The 19522-nt window shown below is 34.5% G+C and overlaps 5 protein-coding genes across 5 annotated transcripts; 2 read left to right on the top strand and 3 right to left on the bottom strand.

The window, feature by feature from the left end:
- Positions 1 to 5361: 5361 nt before the first annotated feature.
- alc (5'-AMP-activated protein kinase subunit beta-1) lies at positions 5362 to 7202 on the top strand. Its single transcript, XM_012366332.2, has 5 exons — positions 5362 to 5602; positions 5894 to 6091; positions 6158 to 6433; positions 6526 to 6756; positions 6838 to 7202. Exons 2-5 carry the CDS (start codon positions 5909 to 5911, stop codon positions 6982 to 6984), a joined length of 837 nt encoding a protein of 278 aa, XP_012221755.1. The 5' UTR covers positions 5362 to 5602; positions 5894 to 5908; the 3' UTR covers positions 6985 to 7202.
- Positions 7203 to 7299: 97 nt separating this feature from the next.
- Positions 7300 to 9224, bottom strand: LOC105671781 (pancreatic triacylglycerol lipase-like). Its single transcript, XM_012366226.2, has 5 exons — positions 8477 to 9224; positions 8223 to 8371; positions 7957 to 8133; positions 7609 to 7884; positions 7300 to 7538 (listed from the first exon to the last, which is right to left on the bottom strand). Exons 1-5 carry the CDS (start codon positions 8707 to 8709, stop codon positions 7300 to 7302), a joined length of 1074 nt encoding a protein of 357 aa, XP_012221649.2. The 5' UTR covers positions 8710 to 9224.
- A 20-nt stretch (positions 9225 to 9244) lies between these two features.
- LOC105671839 (F-box only protein 22-like) lies at positions 9245 to 11846 on the bottom strand. The gene is made up of 5 exons (XM_012366331.2): positions 11493 to 11846; positions 10886 to 11082; positions 10320 to 10632; positions 9812 to 10218; positions 9245 to 9734 (listed from the first exon to the last, which is right to left on the bottom strand). Exons 1-5 carry the CDS (start codon positions 11702 to 11704, stop codon positions 9592 to 9594), a joined length of 1272 nt encoding a protein of 423 aa, XP_012221754.1. The 5' UTR covers positions 11705 to 11846; the 3' UTR covers positions 9245 to 9591.
- A 426-nt stretch (positions 11847 to 12272) lies between these two features.
- On the bottom strand, positions 12273 to 15577 carry Tsen54 (tRNA splicing endonuclease subunit 54). Its single transcript, XM_067358137.1, has 5 exons — positions 15375 to 15577; positions 14712 to 15051; positions 13807 to 14577; positions 12618 to 13738; positions 12273 to 12528 (listed from the first exon to the last, which is right to left on the bottom strand). The coding sequence occupies exons 1-5, from the start codon at positions 15413 to 15415 to the stop codon at positions 12363 to 12365; spliced, it is 2439 nt and encodes an 812-aa protein (XP_067214238.1). The 5' UTR covers positions 15416 to 15577; the 3' UTR covers positions 12273 to 12362.
- Positions 15578 to 15720: 143 nt separating this feature from the next.
- On the top strand, positions 15721 to 18899 carry Mdh1 (malate dehydrogenase 1). Its single transcript, XM_012366363.2, has 5 exons — positions 15721 to 15898; positions 16336 to 16531; positions 16957 to 17279; positions 17360 to 17737; positions 18154 to 18899. Exons 1-5 carry the CDS (start codon positions 15896 to 15898, stop codon positions 18250 to 18252), a joined length of 999 nt encoding a protein of 332 aa, XP_012221786.1. The 5' UTR covers positions 15721 to 15895; the 3' UTR covers positions 18253 to 18899.
- The last annotated feature ends 623 nt before the right edge of the window (positions 18900 to 19522 follow it).

Here is a 19522-nt window from a genome sequence, read left to right as displayed (position 1 = left end):
GATCGCTTCATCTGATGCGCTATATAAGTAGTGGCCTATTTGCAAGCCTCCCCTAGTAGTTAAGATTAAAAAATCAATCGCGGATAAAGTCGTCAAGAGGATAATGTGAAATTTAATTGCATCGGTTCGATGCAATAAAATATGTAGAAAACCACGATCGAAAGTGTTTCTCGCAGACAAGTCGATGAAAACAAAAAAAGAGTGACGAGAGTCCAAATAAAGTAGACAAAGGCGCGATGAAAAACGACGGCAATTTTTCTCGATACCGATGCTGGCGTTCGGTTTTTCACTGTGGCTTGTGCGCAACTAATTACCCGTATGCCACGTGTTATTATAAATAGCCAATCGTTACCGGCACAGCCGCATTCACGATTCGCCCATAATGGCGTGTTATCGGATAAATAAAACAGATAGCCGGGAGAGGGTGCGCCTCGATTATACGTCGGCATCCCCTGCAAACGCAGCTTTACTCGCGGCTCGCAATTTCTCGTTATTATTTTAGCACATTCAGACGCGATAGATACACATTGCGATAGATACACAAATTGCGGCGCGCATGCTCGCGCACGCATTATCTCCTGCATAAGACACAGTACTATTGCAATTTAATGAATCTCTCAAATCTAATTCCCGACAAATTAATAATTTATCGAGGAAACCGCTAATAATAAAAGAAAAAGAACCTGCCAATTGTCGTCTTACACTCGCAATGTGAAATTAATATATTTCATGTTTGAAAAATGAGTTTTGTTGCAAACTTCTATTCCGACGAAAAGTTGAATGCTAAAACGATCTTCTTGTTGATATTGACGGCGGCGGTAGCAAAATCAGTGTCTCTGCGACACACGGGGGTAGTAGTTTTCGCCACACGCGGTATTCAAGCTAAATACATTAGAAAGCTCATTTAAATACGACACAATGGCGAAGCCGGGCGCCGTGTCGTCCGGATAAATTCGTTGGCCGCAGTAATACTGTCCATCGCGTTTTCCGACGCGTCATCCACGATGCGAGACGAGCGTCGCGCGAATCGATATCGTCGCATCGGAGTCGCACGAGAATCTTGGTCGTCATTCGAGATCGCGGGAGAACCGGCATTCGATTTTCATTATTTTAACGATATTTGTTCGTTTCATTAAGCGACGAGCGCAGCCGATGTTTCGGCGATTGCGCAAGCCCGACGTCAATACTTTCCCGTGGCAAACGCCGCGGAAGACAATCGCGTTGACACCCCGTGATGGATGTCCCGCCTGCTCAAAATACCCCCTCAGTTTTCCCGCCAATAAAGCCCATTGTAAATGCGAACTATTCGAAATATTAGATCGGCACAGCGATTACGGCCCGTTCAGTCATCGCCGTTGACGCACCGTAATCCTTTCCCGCCTCTTTCAGCGTTCATTCCGCACCGCACTTTCGCGCCTCGTTTTCGCGCACCCTGCCCTCGCGCCGCACGGTAAAAAAAAATAAAATAATATAATCACTCTCTAAGAAGAAAGAATCTTAAGCTTCACCACGTTAAACTTAATTGTCGAAGATGACAATGTAAAAGAAAATGTAAATTTATAATTACTTCCATTACCAGTAATTATTCACACTTACCTTGTTTTCACGAACTAGATTTAACAGGTAGCTCTAATTTATATTGCTTTTCTTACGCGCTCTTACATAATAATGCAAGCATTTAAGAAACTGTATATATTGAGAGATTTTTTTAACGTACTAATGCTCGCCTCGCCGTGCTCTATTCGCGATTGAATTATCAAAGTACGATAAAATTTCCAAATCACTCGTAATTACAATGTGCGCGGAAAAAGCGCCACTGGCTCTTAACCGCGGAAGCCTTATTAATCCGAAAGTTTAACGAGATGTTGAAACACGGTGCTGACACTATACCTATTATTACGCTCGAACCGCGAAGGCTACTCTTCTATCAGGAGCGGACAATCTGACATACCGCGCGCTCAATGAGCAGCTTTACATTGATATTTCAGTAACCGGGCGCGTAAGCAGAAAATCGCGTGCGCCGTTGTAACAACAACGCGATATTACGACATGACGTCTCCCGTTTGCACGCTATATGTTACAATATTCTCTGCGATACCGCAGAGTAAGCCTCACCAAAATCTCACCGAAAGAAACTAATATAAGACGCGAGGATTTTCGTTCCGGCAGATTTTCAAATCGCCGAGCTGCCGCTTTGACGACGCGGCGGATTGTTTGGATTGTTCTTAATCTCCATTGTAATTGCATGCACGCTCGCTGGGAACTGGCTAGCCAATTTTGAATTTGGATTGTCGGCCGATGATGGATCGGCCTTTTGTACGCGGCGCTGATGATACCTCGCAGATGTATCCACCGCACCCTTTTCGGACGAAACCACTTGCCGGTGATTATCGATTAAGCGCATGCACACACCGCCTCACCGCCGATCTTTTCTCCCCGCCACCCCTGTCTTAGTCCTCCTTTTTTTCTCTCTTTGAATGCTCTCTTTCGTATTTTTTATCTTGAACGCTCGACATCTGGCCTAGACTTTCCGACCCGTTACGAATTTACGCTCTTTCGTCGACAAAATCGATTGGTTTTATGAGATACAATTAAGACACATTGAAACGATTAAAAGCCAATTTAGTTCTCAGGATTTTTTGCAATTTATATAATAATAAAAATAATTTTTTACTAAGTGATATAAAATAAATAAAAATACTTAAAACACTTAATCATGTTTTATAAAAAAAAGATGCACACAGAAATCGAACGATTATATCGTTGAATTGATTTTAAAATTGATTTTAAATTGCACATTCTCTTTACTTGAAATAAATGTCATACTTGAAATTACTGTTTAACGCGATATCAATATTGCAGGAAGTTTAAGTTTGAGGTCTCTACTGAATAAATATGCGTCTGCTTATCAAGAATCGAGATAAAAATTAACCGCGTAAATTACACGTGGAATATAACAAACGCACAAAAAGTTATGAACAGATGTCTGCACTTTAGATAATCCTAACCTTTTACACTAATCTAATCAGCATCATTAAATAAGAAATACATTTAATAATCAATATGTACCGCATGTTGCGTAAATGAAATCCTATCTCGATGAGTGAAATATCAATGACTTATCGCTATTGAATAAAGAGCATCCATCGCTTTGTCAAGCGCATCTCAAATAATTGTATCGTAAAAAATAAATGTGATAACACGATGATTTCGTGTGAAAACATAATTTAATAATTTATAATGATAATTTATAATTACAAGATATGAATAGTAATTTAATATATATATATATATATATATATATATTCTTCTTAATAAGGCAAGAGCAACAATTTTGCATGTTGCACTTGTCTTTTCACGATTACGATTGTTGTGCAAAAAAGATAAAAATCAGCGCGGTCAGAAGATTAAAAAATCGAATGCCTCATTCTCGTCAAAATCGGTAATATTGTCTACGTAATATTAGCCGCCCATGAAGATCACATGTATTCAGCCCGACGCAGGCCACGCAGTAGCCACGAAGTAGCTGCGCAATTTCGCAAAATACCGTAACCGTAATTACTGTTATTGCAGGATATTTAATACACGACGGGGCATGTTTTTACTCGCGATCCATCCCTCTGAATCAACCGCGGCTGCCAGAAGAGCAATGCGAGCCTCGGTATAAGCACTCTCGCTTAGCCGCCGGCTACAAGAGACGAAATACGCCTGAGGTATTTTTGACTTTTTATAAATAATAAATTCGCGTAAGAAACGATGAAAAAGTTGACGACCGCGAAAAAAAACGAGGGGAAGATCAAATTGAGCATATACGAAGGGCAAGAGACGGAAAGTAAGAATGCATAACGGAAAAAGGATCTTGACAGCTAGTATGTTTATCGATGATTTTACCATAAACAACATTTATTACGGCAAAGAAGAGCAATACGTTTCAACAGCGCTATAACAAAGTATAGAAAAGAAATTCAAGTCGATTCGACTAAATTCTTTATAAAAATAAGAAGGTATAAACGAATTGATTAATTTTGACACACACGTATGTAAACACGTGAAATTCTAACTGATGCTGTACTCTGGTGGTGCAAATACAATATAATAGTTACTTAACATGATAATACAGAACATAGATGGTAATTAATAAAAATTTTATATTATTTGTATATAATAATTTCTACCTTACCGACTATGGCTAATGAAAAATTTTATATATCCGACGGATAGTTTGAACTACTTTCTAATGCTATCTTTATATTTTTTTCTTGAATAAAAAAAGAAAGAAAATTGCACAATGTCTATACTTGAGATCCCTACTTGAACTTGGCATTCCTATACTTGAGATCAAATAACCGGGCGTACTTCGTCCTCCGCGCAGTAATGAACAAATAAGCAAATAAACAATTAAATATACATGAAGTAAATTTACTCACCAGTTGCCGTGCAGCTTCTGCTACCTTATTGCGCCTTCCAGCCGGGTCAAGCCGTCCGTGTTTGCGACCGTCTCGTTCATGAAGAAAAACACTCGCACACACATCAGTACGATTACAACCACGGATCCAAATTAAAATGCCTGACGCTTTATTCGACAGTCTATGCATTTTTAGCATTCACTCACGAACATCGACACAGTAAACGCGGAGTTACGTACGCGGATTAAAATATTACAATGATTGCCCGTCACTTTATACGGCACTCCCGATACTTTACTTAACACTCTATTCAATACATATAAATGCGTAGTGTACTTTAGGATAAATATAAAACACAAGATCACTTTGCACTGAATCGTCGCGGCGCGGCATATATTCGATATCTAATAACCGAATCCAACTACGCGATTTGTGACAATCGAATCTGACTTACACGATTTTCGACGAAACTCAACTACAATCGCCGAACTAACACGATATAATGATTGCGCGGTACTTTGGTCGACACTTCCGATACTTGTTTCAACACAAAACTTGCTTAAAAACGTAAAAATTGTGAAAATTACGGAGCAAACGCGGAGCGTGATGCTAATCACGAAGCGGCACGAAAGTATCATGGCGCTTGCGTATTGGCGCAATTTGGAGAAATTTGAATATTATATAAATAATAAATAATTAATAGCTTTTACTGTTGACTATTAACTATTATCATATTACTATTATTTTGAAGTACATTTTATATTATACATATAGTATTTTTATTTACATTCACAAAACAGTTTTAACAAATTAAATTGCAAATAATACTTTGCACAGCTCTGCAATTGATTGCAAATGAATTTTCTATCGCGCCAAATTCTAGCCGGTGCTTCACTCTGACGCTGAAAAGATAACACAGTTAGAGAATACAGAATTCAGCGCGATAGAAAATATCCATCACCGACTTTACCGACTTAATATATGACATGTAAAATGTGACACTATAATTATAGTCAAAATGTTTTGTTCCATATTTTGCGAATGGCCTTCGGGAGAATTTAAATGTCTGTAAATAGATACGTATTTGAATTTGAGGATCGATTGACTTAGCTTTAAAATCGCCAAGTGGATGTTTACATTTCTGATTTGTTCCAATTGACGCGTAGTTGTGCAGCGAGAAAGATTATTATAAACAAGTGAGTAACGTTTCGCAGAAATCACTTGCTGATATCGTTCGGTATCATATTTATAATCTACCTCATTGAATAGTAGCCTAATTTTTAAACTTTTGTACATGCATTTCTTTTTATTACGATTGTTTTTTTCTGTGGGAGAAAAGTATATTATTAAATAACCTATAAAATTTCAATGTTGCATTATATTCGTGCATATACAATATTGTTGTGTAACGCATCAATGTTACTTGCTTTGAAACTATTTACATAGAATAGAAAATAACAAAATCAAATTTCTCTTTATATTTGTAGCTCTTGAGTGCAATAATGGGTAATGCAGGAAGCAATCAGCCCGTTAGCCACCATCATAGTGGTGCAGTAAGCAGAGAACACCGACATAACAAAGAGATTCCACCACCTTCTCCAGGAAAAGAAGGCCAGGCAATCATCTTTGATAAAAGACACCCTATTCGCCAGTCTTACGAGGAAGAAGAGTCGTACTTTACAAAAGTAATATTAAGAAATATTAATTAACATTTATATATATATACATTATAATCTCGTGTACATGAACAGAATACCCAACAAGATGCAGAAAATTTTGGATCACAGCGACCAAGATCTAACACTGTCTCTGAAGGAACAAAAGTTGCGGACAATAAAGTACTACCGACTGTTTTCAAATGGGAAGGAGGAGGGAAGCAAGTGTATATTAGTGGAACATTCACTGAATGGAAAACATTGCCAATGGTGAAGAGCCATGGGGATTTTGTAACAATAATTGATTTACCAGAGGGAGAGCATCAGTATAAATTTTTTGTTGACGGAGAGTGGAGACATGATCCTGGCCTGGTAAGCATTACATTTGTGAATTTAAAACTATATACTTTACCTTCAATACATGTTATATATCGTATATAAAAATGATTAATTTAATGTTATAGAAAATTGTGGACAATGGTATGGGTTCCAAAAATAACTTAGTTTCTGTAAGAAAATCTGACTTTGAAGTATTTCAAGCCCTTGCAAAGGACAGCGAAGGCGTAATCAGTAGCGCCCAAACAGAATATGGGCAAGAAATACCACCGCATAAACCTTGGGAGAAAGTAGCTGGTCCGCCCATCTTACCGCCACATTTGCTGCAAGTTATCCTTAACAAGGACACACCATTGTCTGTAAGTTGCAGGAAGAGAAAAGAAGTTTTTTTAATGAAAATTTAACGGGATATCTTCTGTCATTACATATTATTTTTTCAGTGTGAGCCTACTCTTCTGCCTGAACCAAATCACGTTATGTTAAACCATCTCTATGCCTTAAGTATCAAAGACAGCGTAATGGTCTTATCAGCTACGCATCGTTATCGCAAAAAATACGTTACAACTTTGCTTTATAAACCGATCTAAATGTTAAGTCATTCCTGTATTTGTTGGTGCTGTTCGGTTTTTAACTATCGCGAAATAACAGATGCCCGAGTGACGCGACATTGACGAAAGCTTTACGAGGCTTTTACATGGCAGGGTAGAAGATTATAATATTCAGGAATGTACGTTTATCGTTGTTTATTATACCTCAGTCGCGTGTAAAATAATGTAATTACTATTTATTAAAGCCAAATATTTTATATTTGCGGTTCTTTCTACCATATGAGTAATCGGTAAAGATAAAGATAAATTATTAGGATTTGCCTTGAGGAGATTGCTTGTGTGCATCATTTTTATTTAGATTGTGTTATTGATCACTTCCGATGTATACGCATAAGGTGGATCCGATCTCGTTCTGAGGAAGAACAGACCCTTGGCAGTTTGATCAACGTGCTCTCCCATGAGTACCACTTGCGAATTGGCGCATTTGCCGGTCATGTATGAATCCCAGCTGTCGCACTTTGTAGCCGAAAATCCTGTTTTCGAATTGATGCTTTCCGTAAAGTACACGTTAGACCGTCCATGACTGCAAGCCTCTAGAATAAGCGGAAATAAAAATAATGGTTTCTATTGCACGATTTTAGATTAATGATAGAAATACTTCACCCATTATTTCGGCAACGCAGCAGCATCCGGGCTGAACTGCCGTACCGGCGTTCGGATAGAAATCTGCTTTCCCCAAAGGTTGCAGAAAGCCTAAAACACCTCCGCAGGAGTGTATGACGTCCACGAATTCCGCATCGGTGGGATCTAATCGAGTTTTCTCGGAGGCGAGCACATGGAATCCCGGCAGCGCTGGATCCAAGCCCGTTACTCTGCTTAATTTCCCGGAAGTTGTCGCACTGCCGGCGTTTCCAGCCACATGTGCTCCGAGGGAATGGCCTTACAGATCAACGGAGATAAAATAAGAAAAGTGCAATTATCAATCGTATATTATGTTATACATCGATATACCGATGAAATGAACGTTTTGCGTCTTCAATCCAGTCTCTTTCACTAAAAAGTCTATAAAGTTGGCGGCGTCATTTCCGACCCTCGCGGTGTTCTGCATCGGTCCCAAGTAAAATGTGCTGGCGGCCAAGGGTTCCCAATCCACGAGGACAACGTTGTAATCGCCGTGAGTAAGAAAAGCTGCTCGGAAAAGTGCCGGAATCATGCAAAAATGCTCTTTGTCAATGCACAAAAATCACTTGTAAACCAATTTATACAAGTGGCAATACCGTTTTTCATATCTAAAAGGCTGCTGCTCAAAGCGCTCGACTTCCATCCATGCGTTATAAATTTCGTTTTTCGCGAGGGCTCGAAGTCGGAGTTGGCGAGATTCGTAGTATCGTTCAAAGTCACCCGCGTGCCTTCTGCTGGACCAGATCTTAAAAAAGGATTACAGAGAGCCAGATCGAGCAAACAAAACTAAAGAATAATGTAACGCAACGACTGTTATCTGTTATATACATTGCAATGTATAATTGAGTACCGAGTATAAATTATGTAAGTTATTTGCGAGTCATCCAGCACATTTCTCGTTTCGCTATCTTTGATCCTTAATACCGCTACTTGAGGCTGCCCGTTACCGTCAGGGATGAACATCCAATCTTCTCCGTAGCCGTCATATTTTTGGCGCAAACCGCTTTCCCATCGTTTCGAATGCGCGGAATACCACAGTATAATGAAAACGATCATTTGTTTCGACAGTGGACTCTGTAACATTTCGCTGGAATCGAACAAACGAAATTGTGGAGCCTTACGTTGAAATTGCAACCGATGACGGTTGTGGTAAATAAATCACTGGCGTCACGGGGTGAAGACTCCCTTTTAAATCCTGGTAATGTCGCGATAACGCAGCAGTACTCTGTCGTTTGGCCTAGTTTCTCTTGTTTATCTTGTATGTTGTATCGCGAGCGCGGAAGTATCGTTCAAGCGGCTTTGGGAATTATAATTTACATTTGGAAGGGTGCAGCTTTGCATCAAATTGAATAACACGCAACTTCGTATACGCATATCGCGTACGACCAGCGCTAACTCAGCGTTAGAACCAGCTAATTAGCTGATAATATTATAAGTAACTCAGTATCTTATATTATTTGCATTACCCCTTTGATACGCGTGCTTTAAATAATGTGGATTATACCGAACGAGTGATTACCCACTGGGTGTAATCCGCATCGCTTAAAACATGCACATTAAAAAGGTAACGAGGAAAAAAGAAACAGTGAAGAAGAGTAATAAATGTGTACAAAAAATATATGATATGAACATGTATTATCATATATATTTTCTTATTCTTAGCACGGTAGCATCATCTGACTTGTACAAAATGTTCGCAGAATTACATCTTTGAACAAGATATTATAGTTTCTACAATTCATATATATATATGAATTATAGAAATATATATATATATATATATATATATATTGCTACGACGTTCGTTATGTTATATGTTTTTACTTTGTAAATGTTAATGCTATTGTTTACGTACATCTTAAATGAAAGGCCGATGAATGTAACATTCATGTGAGGTAAATCTAACAATGCGCAAATAACAAAGAATGTTCATAGCGCCAACGGCCAGTGTCTTCTCTCGACACATCAACCATAAGTAAGTATCATAAACATAGTGGAAAATTCATTATGCCACGGTGATTTGTGTCGACGCGTGCTGTAATTTCTTTGACATAAGGGATATAGATTTTTCGAAACATTCTTAAATTTCTTTCTGTACTGCAGCACAGCTGTTAAAAAAATTATAAATTATTAAAATTATCGGGAGATAAAGTTTTCATAAAGGAAAAAATCAAAAATTACTTACAAAGTTCTGGATTGTAAACGGTAGAATCTTTTCCAAACTCGCCATTGCCGAAGCAGCCTACTAGAGGTACTTCGGGAAATAATCTTTTGAATATTGTTGACTCCACATTTTCCTCGTGATACATATATTTTCCGCGTGCTACACAAGCAAACATAAAGCCCACAGAATGTTTCTGTAATTTTACTTGCTGCTTGAATAATTTTAACTTTTCTTCGACTTGCTCCTTTGTTTTGCATTTCCTGTTCACAACTATAGACCACGTCTGTATAGAACCAGTAAGCAAAAGAGCAACACAATATGGTTTAGCAACATTACTTTCTTCTTCGATGAATCTTTCATTATTAATGTGTACATATTGCATTTCCTCTACCACACCACCCCACAAAGAAATTATTCTTTCATCATTACTGAGTCCATGCAAACAATAAACACATGTTATTCTTTATTATTATTCACTATGAGAGATATATACAAGTATATAATTTATTGCTAAAATAAATCTAATTACCTTAGTCGTGCAAGTGAAGCCATATACGATCCCATACTATGACCATAACGATTGCAAAATAACATTAAACACGTAGACTCATCATCTTGTCTGGATGCTTCTTCAATCATCTGCATATATTCTGTATATTTATCTCCTCCCAATGCTCTGTCTGTTACTTTAACCACACTTATCTTGACGTTCGGGATTTGTGGTAAAAGTGCACACACCATATTTGGATATGGATGTTCCATCTCATTATTATTCAGAATAATACTATGTGTAAATAGCATTATGGCCTCACAATTTTTGGGAAGTAATTCACAGATGCGACCTTAAAAAGAAGCAAAAGATTGAATTTAACATACATAACTCTATTAATGGAAATAAGTAAAAATAGACAGAATAATAAGCATAGTAGAATAGAAAAAGAATCTAATACATTTATAAAAGTTATTTGTCATAAATTGTCTTAGAGTGAAATTGTGATTTGTTTCTACTGAGTTATTTTTTATTTATTTGGATACTTCATAATCCAAACTTTATATCTAATTATTAAAGAATTTATATATAAAAAAATTTAATACTTTTTATATCATGTGGTGTCTCCAAGGATAGAAAAAAAAATCCTATAGATGGTTTAATGGTTGACTCTTTGATATAGTCTAAACTTTGTGCCAATCTTTTTTCATGTGAGGCACAAATATCCACCGGCTTGTAATGTTCTATAAAGCAATAAGGTCCTCTTAAGCATTTTTCATTATTTGCAGCTTCTAACCAAGATCTATAAGGAATAAATATGTATTCAATATTATTTTTAGCTCATATCATGTGCTTCTTACGTACATCACAGTTAACAGTAGCGTTAAATATTACTACTAAATAATATTTACTAATTTAAACATAAACTTTCAAAGACAGAAAACAATACATCTCAAAACAATATGCAAATAAGTTGGAAATAATTAAAAAGTTTTTCATATAAAATTTTTATATAAATCTGAATCAATTTTCGAAAAAATAAATTTTATAAATTGAAAATTTAGTAATATATTTATATCTATTCAAATAATATGTAGGAAACTTTATGTCAAATGTGAAACGCAAGTATAAAATTTGACATAACCTTTTTGGTTGTATTAAGTGTTAAGGATTAAACTCAGTGTCAATCTTAATAGATTATTAGCATTGTACCTGCAAACCATTGCAACGCTCGACAGGTCCCTGCCATTTAAATATCGAAAAACAATTCTTAAAATATCGTAAGTTAAGCAGACATTAGAACCAAGTGGATCCTCGTAAGTTTGCTCATATTTTTGCTCATATTTTTGCTCGTAACTTTCCTCATAAATATCGACTTCGAGAGGCAATTCAATTCGAATTCTCTTTTCCTCTGGCTCTTCCATTAATAATTCGTGATTTAAAACAGTCACGTGTTAAATTTCACGACAATAAAACGCGATGTGTTACTTTCACGAAAAAGCAAACACACACGTAAATACGCCGTTTACATCATGGCTGTATTACAGCTGCTGTTGGCTGCTGTAATCATACTATACATCATGATGGACACATTAACGCTTTACACTTCCGGTTGAAAAGTTTTAGAACGAATATATCATTTATATATGCGTAAAATGTCTATTAGTTAAAAATTCTAAAATTATTTAAACAACTTGTCAACTGATTAAGAAGTTGATTAATCAATTTAAAACAAACTTCTAAATCGGAAGTATAAGTCATTGATCTAGGCCTGGTATAACACGCACATTATGAACGTACATATATTTTGTATGTACAATTATGACTAAAAATTTTTCGAGAAATAAGATAATAAAAAAATGTATGAATTATCTTGCTATGTTTTCAAGCTACAGAAGCAACATCTAAATTAATCTTCACACTCATATATTAATGACATGCACAGGATTTACCATAAAAAAGCAATTTTTTGTTTATTAAAATTGAGGGAAGTGTTTTATAAAATTTTATTATGATAAGATCAATTTTATAAAATTATACAGAATTATACAGAATTATACAGATATACTTTTAGATAATTTCCTAATCAGTAGAGAATGTATCACGTACAGTCATGTTTGGTATTGTTACAATACCTGGTTGAATATACCGTATAGACATTGACACATAAGCTAATACTATTTGAGAACCTTTTGCATCCTGCTGCAAGCGATTCAGCTCAACTGGTTGGAGAAACGAGTTTTCTTTCCTGTAATTTAAGTTAAAAATTACCGAATGTTAATAATGCTTTCAAAGATACCTCAAGTATATATTTTCCTTCTTATTAATGAAAGATACCTTATCACCACCAGACTATACAATGGTTGACCAGGATTCGCTTTTCTATAGTGATGAGTACAGGAGTACACATTGTACGATATCTTATACCTGCACCTCTTTCTCCTAACTGTCCTTTCCGGCGCTGGTTTTATTATAGCGAGCTTATTAAAGATCTCCGCCAACGAAGATGCATTTCTCGGACCGACTAATGGATTGATAAGCTTCACAACTTGCACTTCATTGCATTCTTCCTCACTTTCATTCTTATTTTTATTATCTTCATCGTCAATTATAATAGTTTTCTCTTCCGACCATCTCCTTTTCAGTTCCGTCCACGAACTAGCTCCTGGATAAGTCGTAAAGGAGCACCGATTAATGACTTCGCGACTGACCTGGTCTTTCCTATTAGCGTAATTCTGTCGTTGTCTTGGATAGTTGGGATGCGCACTGCCTTGCATCGACGTATTCTCCACCATCGTTCTTCGCGTTTCATAGAATCTCTGTTGCCATGAAAAATTCTGATGAAAACTGTGCCGAAATTGATTATCCACAGAAATATGTCTCATTCGATACCCATCCATGACCGGTATTGAAAAATTGTTCATCATTATAGTGAAATTTCTACTTTGCTGAAGGGTATTCCTGAGATTCCCAAGGACAATGGATAAATTGTGAAACGCATCTTGCATGATCCTACTCTGCATATAAACGTTTGGACTGTAATTGAAGGGAAATCTGTAAGGCATGCCGATGTTCACACTACGCATTTCATCTTGTGCAGGATAAAACGGCCGTGACGGACTACACAATAACGGACGCGAATGTTGATTCTGAAAAGCAATACTTCTGTTATGCACAACAGCAGAATTTCTAAACTGAGATGTATTTTGTCTCGTATTGGTTCTTATATTTTTGCAATTCTGTCGTGTCCTTTTGTCATCCTCTTGCATGCGTAATATCTGCATCCGATTATAGAAATAAGTACTTTTCTGAGGTTTTATAGTGTGTGGTATGTATCGCCTGGAAATATTTTCAACAGTACGATTTTGAAAGGCGATATTCGGTAGCATATTCAATATTTCTTTTCTTGTCATGCAATGCGGTAATTCCTGAATCTCATCATCAGACAGCTCGATTACCTGATTGAAGAAAAGATTATTTTATAAATAATATAGTAAAAAGAATGACAAATGTTTGAGAATCTTACCTCATGTTTTTTCACAGGTGACAATTCGCTAACTTGCTTCCTTTTCTCTGGACTTCTGGAACTTTCATTTGCGATACCAGAATCAATTATAGAAATTTCAGGTGATATTTTATCTGTCCTTTTAGGTAATTGCTTAACATTACGTTGTATGCGAGCACCTGGCCATTTGGATACTTTACAAGGTTCTTTCTTAGAATTACATGAGTCTTTATAAATTTTAATATTATCTAGCAAAGTCTCATCGGAAATTATTTCAGGTTTAGAATTTCGATTTTTTTCTTCATTCATATTGCTTTGTATTGCATTGTTTTGCATTACGACAGAAGTAACTGGATTATTTAATTCTACATCGTCTTCAATAGTGCATAAAAGTTTATCTACTACATCATGCACTACTTGTTCTACAGACTCTCCTTCTGTTTTGTCATTTTTTGTATTAAAATTATCAAAAGATGTATTTGATATCTGCGACATATCTTCCGACAAAGTTTCTTTTAATTTTTTGTTGGTTGGATTTTGTAATTGACTATCGCACATTCTTAATCCATTGTTTGGATCAACAATAATTTTCCGTTTAATGGTAGTAGACTCATCTGATCTAGTGCACTTCTTAGATTCCTCAGAAAAATAACGCTGTATATGGTAACCATAGCGTGTTAATTGACTATAAACCCTATATTCTTCAAAAGTACATACTGAATCATCAATTAATATTTCATATGCCTGTTGAATTGAGCATGGTACTCCATTCCAAATAAGTTCAAGACAATTCTGCAACATAAGAATATTTTTCTAAAATTTTTTTTTCAACATTGAACATTATATAAGTTATTAAAACTTTGTAAAAAAATACAAATTTTATATACAAATGTATATATTTTACATATAAATTTTAGAAAACCTACCTTTTCCATAAGAAATAGTGCCTCCTCTGGTAACAAGTATAAGGAACCATTCTTTTCTAGGCCAAAATTATTCCAATCCTGACCAGATCTTTTGACAACAAGAGCCTTTTTTTGATCTGGTATCCACTCAGCACTAGCTAATTCTGAGATACGTTCAACTCTTTCAATATTTAATAAATCTTTATGATGTTTAAGTCCCTTTTCAATCTGAACATTTTGGAGCCAAGTGTTATTAGGTTCAAAATGCTTCTTTCCATTTGTGGGTAAAATTTTCTGAGATCTTTCCCAACCTTCTAGTACGCAACTCCTAAAACCTTTGCTGCGTAGCAGTTCTTCTGCTCTGTTTACAAAAAAATGTGTAATTTTTATTTAACTATATAAATGCAAATTTTCGTTATAGATATTATATACATATATCAATAAATAATTATGTTGTTGCGTGAAATAGTCAATTTAATTAATCTTTTCACAACATAAATATTTATTGAGATGTTTTGAAAATTTTTTCCTTATATAATTACAATTGAAATAAGATAACATGACTCTTTTGTGCTTAAATAATGTAAATTAAACTATATCAATTGCTTAATTAACTATATTTAATAAGTTTATAAGTAATAAGCTGTCGTATAAAAACAACAAATTATCAACTCGTAAACTTACGTCAGCACATTGCTAGATAATTTTTCACATGTTTCTTCCATAATAATACATAAATATTTGTGACAAATAATATTATAAAATACATAAAACGTGACAAGTTATTTCAAATTGTATATATTGTATAAATATAACGCAAATAGCGCAGCGGTGACACCGATAAGACCGATGTTACAACATTATATAGATTCGACTCCACCCTTATGGGTTTCTCTTTATGGTCGTCCACAAAGTAGCAAATTTCTATTTTTGATGAATTTTGGAACGCGCACAATTCTGTCAAAGCTCTCATTCGCTGTGCAATCAATCGAATTCTCAGATGGCGCTAACAATACCTATATATATATACATTTTTCTACAAGAGTTTGACGACTCTGTTTTCCAGTCCAATTCCAGTCGATCGAGGAGTTGATCGAAGTCGATTACGCCACTTATCCTCTTGATTGATCGTAATTATTTTAGGATATTAGATATCAAAGAATCTTTTTTTATTCTTTTGCTATTAATAAACATATTGAAGAAAAATGGTAAGTTTTCTGCATATATGATATGTTAGAGTTTGCAGTAATTCGTAGATTCGTAGATTAGATCTGTTACTACCATATCCTTGGTAGAATTTATCTGTAGTTCACCTTAGTTTGACCTTCACTTAAAGAATTTTAACATTTAGCATGTTAATTCACTTACCAATGATTCCTCAAGTATATATGTTTCATATCCCTCCAATTTAAATTGAACCGCACTTGTTTTGTATGATATATAATTTTAATGAATAAGATAATCTATATATAAGTAGAATGTTAGAAAATTTATCAAACTTTATATTTTGTTTAGTGCCTTTGAGGAATAAATAGAATAATTCAGCATACCACTAATTAGCATTATAAAACTTGAAAAATATAATTACAAGCATGAATTTATATTTTTTAATTTAATATTAATTATAAAATATTTTTTTTATCAGGCGGAACCCATAAATGTTGTGGTCACTGGTGCTGCTGGGCAAATTGCCTATTCTCTACTGTACCAGATTGCAGCTGGTACAGTTTTTGGTTCAGAACAACCCATTAATCTTCGGTTATTAGATATTGCTTCCATGATGACCGTTCTGGATGGTATAGTTATGGAACTGGAGGATTTAGCTCTTCCTCTAGTACGAGGTGAGCAACAAAAGTTCTTTGGTCTAAAAACTAAACTTTTAAATAAGATATGAAATATTGCTCCTAAGTTATCATTTGTATGCACCAATACATATGTTATACACATGATATGATATATATGATAAGTTAGAATAAGGATATAAAACTTAATATTAATTTTAACTAAGATCTATACAGTTGTAACATAAGAAAGTTTTTTTGACATAACAGCAAAAGGAATTATTTTCTTATTAATTTTTTGCAAAATAATTTAGTAAAGAAATTCTTACACATCTGTCAATGAATATATAATTTAAAGAGTACAGATTTAGAATACAGACTAAAATACTCATATTACACAAATATGTTACATAATATCTATGTAAATATGGTTTATTCTGAGCATGTCGAGTGTGCAAAATTGTAAACTGAATTTAAATTTGTAGAGGTTTTGCCAACTGCTGATCCAGCCAAAGCTTTTAATAACGTAGCTGCTGCTTTCTTGGTTGGCGCAATGCCACGAAAAGAAGGAATGGAACGTAAGGATCTTTTGGCTGCAAATGTGAAAATTTTCAAGGTGCAAGGTGAAGCATTAGATACATATGCTCGTAAGGATGTCAAGGTGCTAGTTGTGGGTAATCCTGCTAACACCAATGCGCTCATTTGCTCGCATTATGCACCATCCATTCCAAAAGAAAATTTCACTGCAATGACTAGATTGGATCAAAATAGAGCACAGGCAGCAATAGCTGCACGATTAAATGTGCAGGTAATATATATTGTTACTTAAGACACTTAAAACGTTGTTATGACTTTTTACAGTTCTATATGTAATCCATATGATAACAGGTTGATAAAGTGAAGAATGTTATTATCTGGGGTAATCATAGCTCTACGCAATATCCTGATGCTGGGCATGCAACTGTAGAGCTCTCATCCGGCGTGAAAGCGGTACCGTCTGAGATTAACGATGACGAATGGTTGAATAATGCCTTCGTAGAATTGATACAAAAACGCGGCGCTGCTGTAATAGCTGCTCGAAAAATGTCTTCCGCCATGTCCGCCGCTAAAGCTGCTGGAGATCATATGAGAGATTGGTGGTTTGGTACTAAGCCTGGAGAATGGGTCAGCATGGGTGTTGTATCTGATGGAAGTTATGGAATTCCAAAAGACGTCGTATTTTCCTTCCCTGTTACTATCAAAGACAAGAAATATGATATCGTGCAAGTAAGTTACCATGAAATTACAAAGATAAATACACGACATAAATATACGATTTATCAGTGTCTCGGAGTCCCCCTTCTTCTTCAAGAATCATGTTTTAAAAAAGAATTCAAATTAATTCGTTCTAAATTATGCATATGTAAAAAAACTCGAAAAAATTACGATATTCTTGGAAAAGAAACAAAAAATGATAAGCATTTTCAACGCTTTAATTTACTATCTGTGCGATTTTAAATTTCATAATTTTCTTAAGAAACATAAAATTTGTAACAGATATTTTGAAGATAGAATGATTTTTTAATTTTATTTTTGTAATGAAAGTAAATATTGTTTCATTAAGAGCAAATACACAATCACCATATATTATAAATGTACAAGAAACTAACAAAGCTCTAAATATTTTATTTATCTATTTTCAGAACCTTTCAATCAGCAACTTTGCAAGATCAAAACTGGATATTACATCTAAAGAGTTAGAGGAAGAAGCTGCCGAAGCAAACAATGTTTTAAAAAAGTGACTAGTAGTACAGAACAACGAAAAGGAATTTGTATCAGCAAAACTGTAAAAGATATAGATAATACTGTACTACTACATATATACAACACATACAACATAAACACATACACATACGCGCGCGCAAAATGTTCTAATTCACGAATAAAAATACTACAGCAAAACAATTTTTTGTAAATTAAGAAAATTCTTACGATTTTTTATTTCACACGATAATTTTTGAAAATACTAGCATTTAAAGAAGGCCAATCACAGACTACAGTTAAACTTATGTTTATCCGTGATCGGTTTTACGATTATTTTTTTCTAAATACGCTGTCGCGTATTTAGATCACGAAATAAAAACATATCGCTGCAGTATTTTTATACTTGAATATTTGAACGCTAATACGTAATTTGATGTAAACACTAAGTAAACCAAACAGTTTGAATAGAATGTTATTTTGAAAGTGTTAATGTATAGATGATTATCAAAGTGTAAATGTTACAGATGCTACTATGAGTAGAGCATTAGCCAAATTATATATGATAGGAAAATATATATATAGTTGAAATGTAAACGTATATATATATATATACTTTCTAATAATGTGTGTATATATATATATATATATAGACTTTCTTTGTAACAAAGGTATGTGGGAAAACATATACTTTATAGCATTTTTATTTTTATTCATCTTTCCTAGGGGAATAATTTATGTTACAGTAATGGTAAGTTTTTTTTAATATTAATGTCCAATTTTTTTCCTCATATTTCTATATTTATATCTTACTTTCTAGAAAAGTTATCATTACAACTATCTCGAGTCTTTTCTATTGTTGTAATTGTTGTATGAGCATTAAATAGCATATTATACAAAGATGTATTTAGTTTGTCCGATCATGGTAACGCTCACAATGAAATTTGTTTAATGTTTCAATATGGATTTACAATATTCCTCAAATCTTTGCATAAATATTCGCAATACGATATTTGATTACGTAATATCTGCATGTAAGTCTCATATTAAGAAATTAGAAAATCTTAAATTTTTTTTACAGAGACTTTCGAAGTACGATAATATTTCTGAAAAAGATAATACAAACATTTATTTAATAGTAATAAATTTTTAAGTTTTAGTTGGAAATAGCAAATATATATTTTTAAAAACTAAACACCTCTGCAAAAATTTTTATGCCAGAGAGAGAATAGTCTATATATTAATTCAACTAATTTTATATTAGAATAAATATCTTGAATAAATTTCCGAATATTTTAATAATTATAAATA

The sequence above is a fragment of the Linepithema humile genome, chromosome 6 (genome assembly GCF_040581485.1).
Source record: "Linepithema humile isolate Giens D197 chromosome 6, Lhum_UNIL_v1.0, whole genome shotgun sequence".
Classification (NCBI taxonomy): Eukaryota; Metazoa; Arthropoda; class Insecta; order Hymenoptera; family Formicidae; genus Linepithema; species Linepithema humile.
This window is presented reverse-complemented; position numbering and strand designations above follow the sequence as displayed.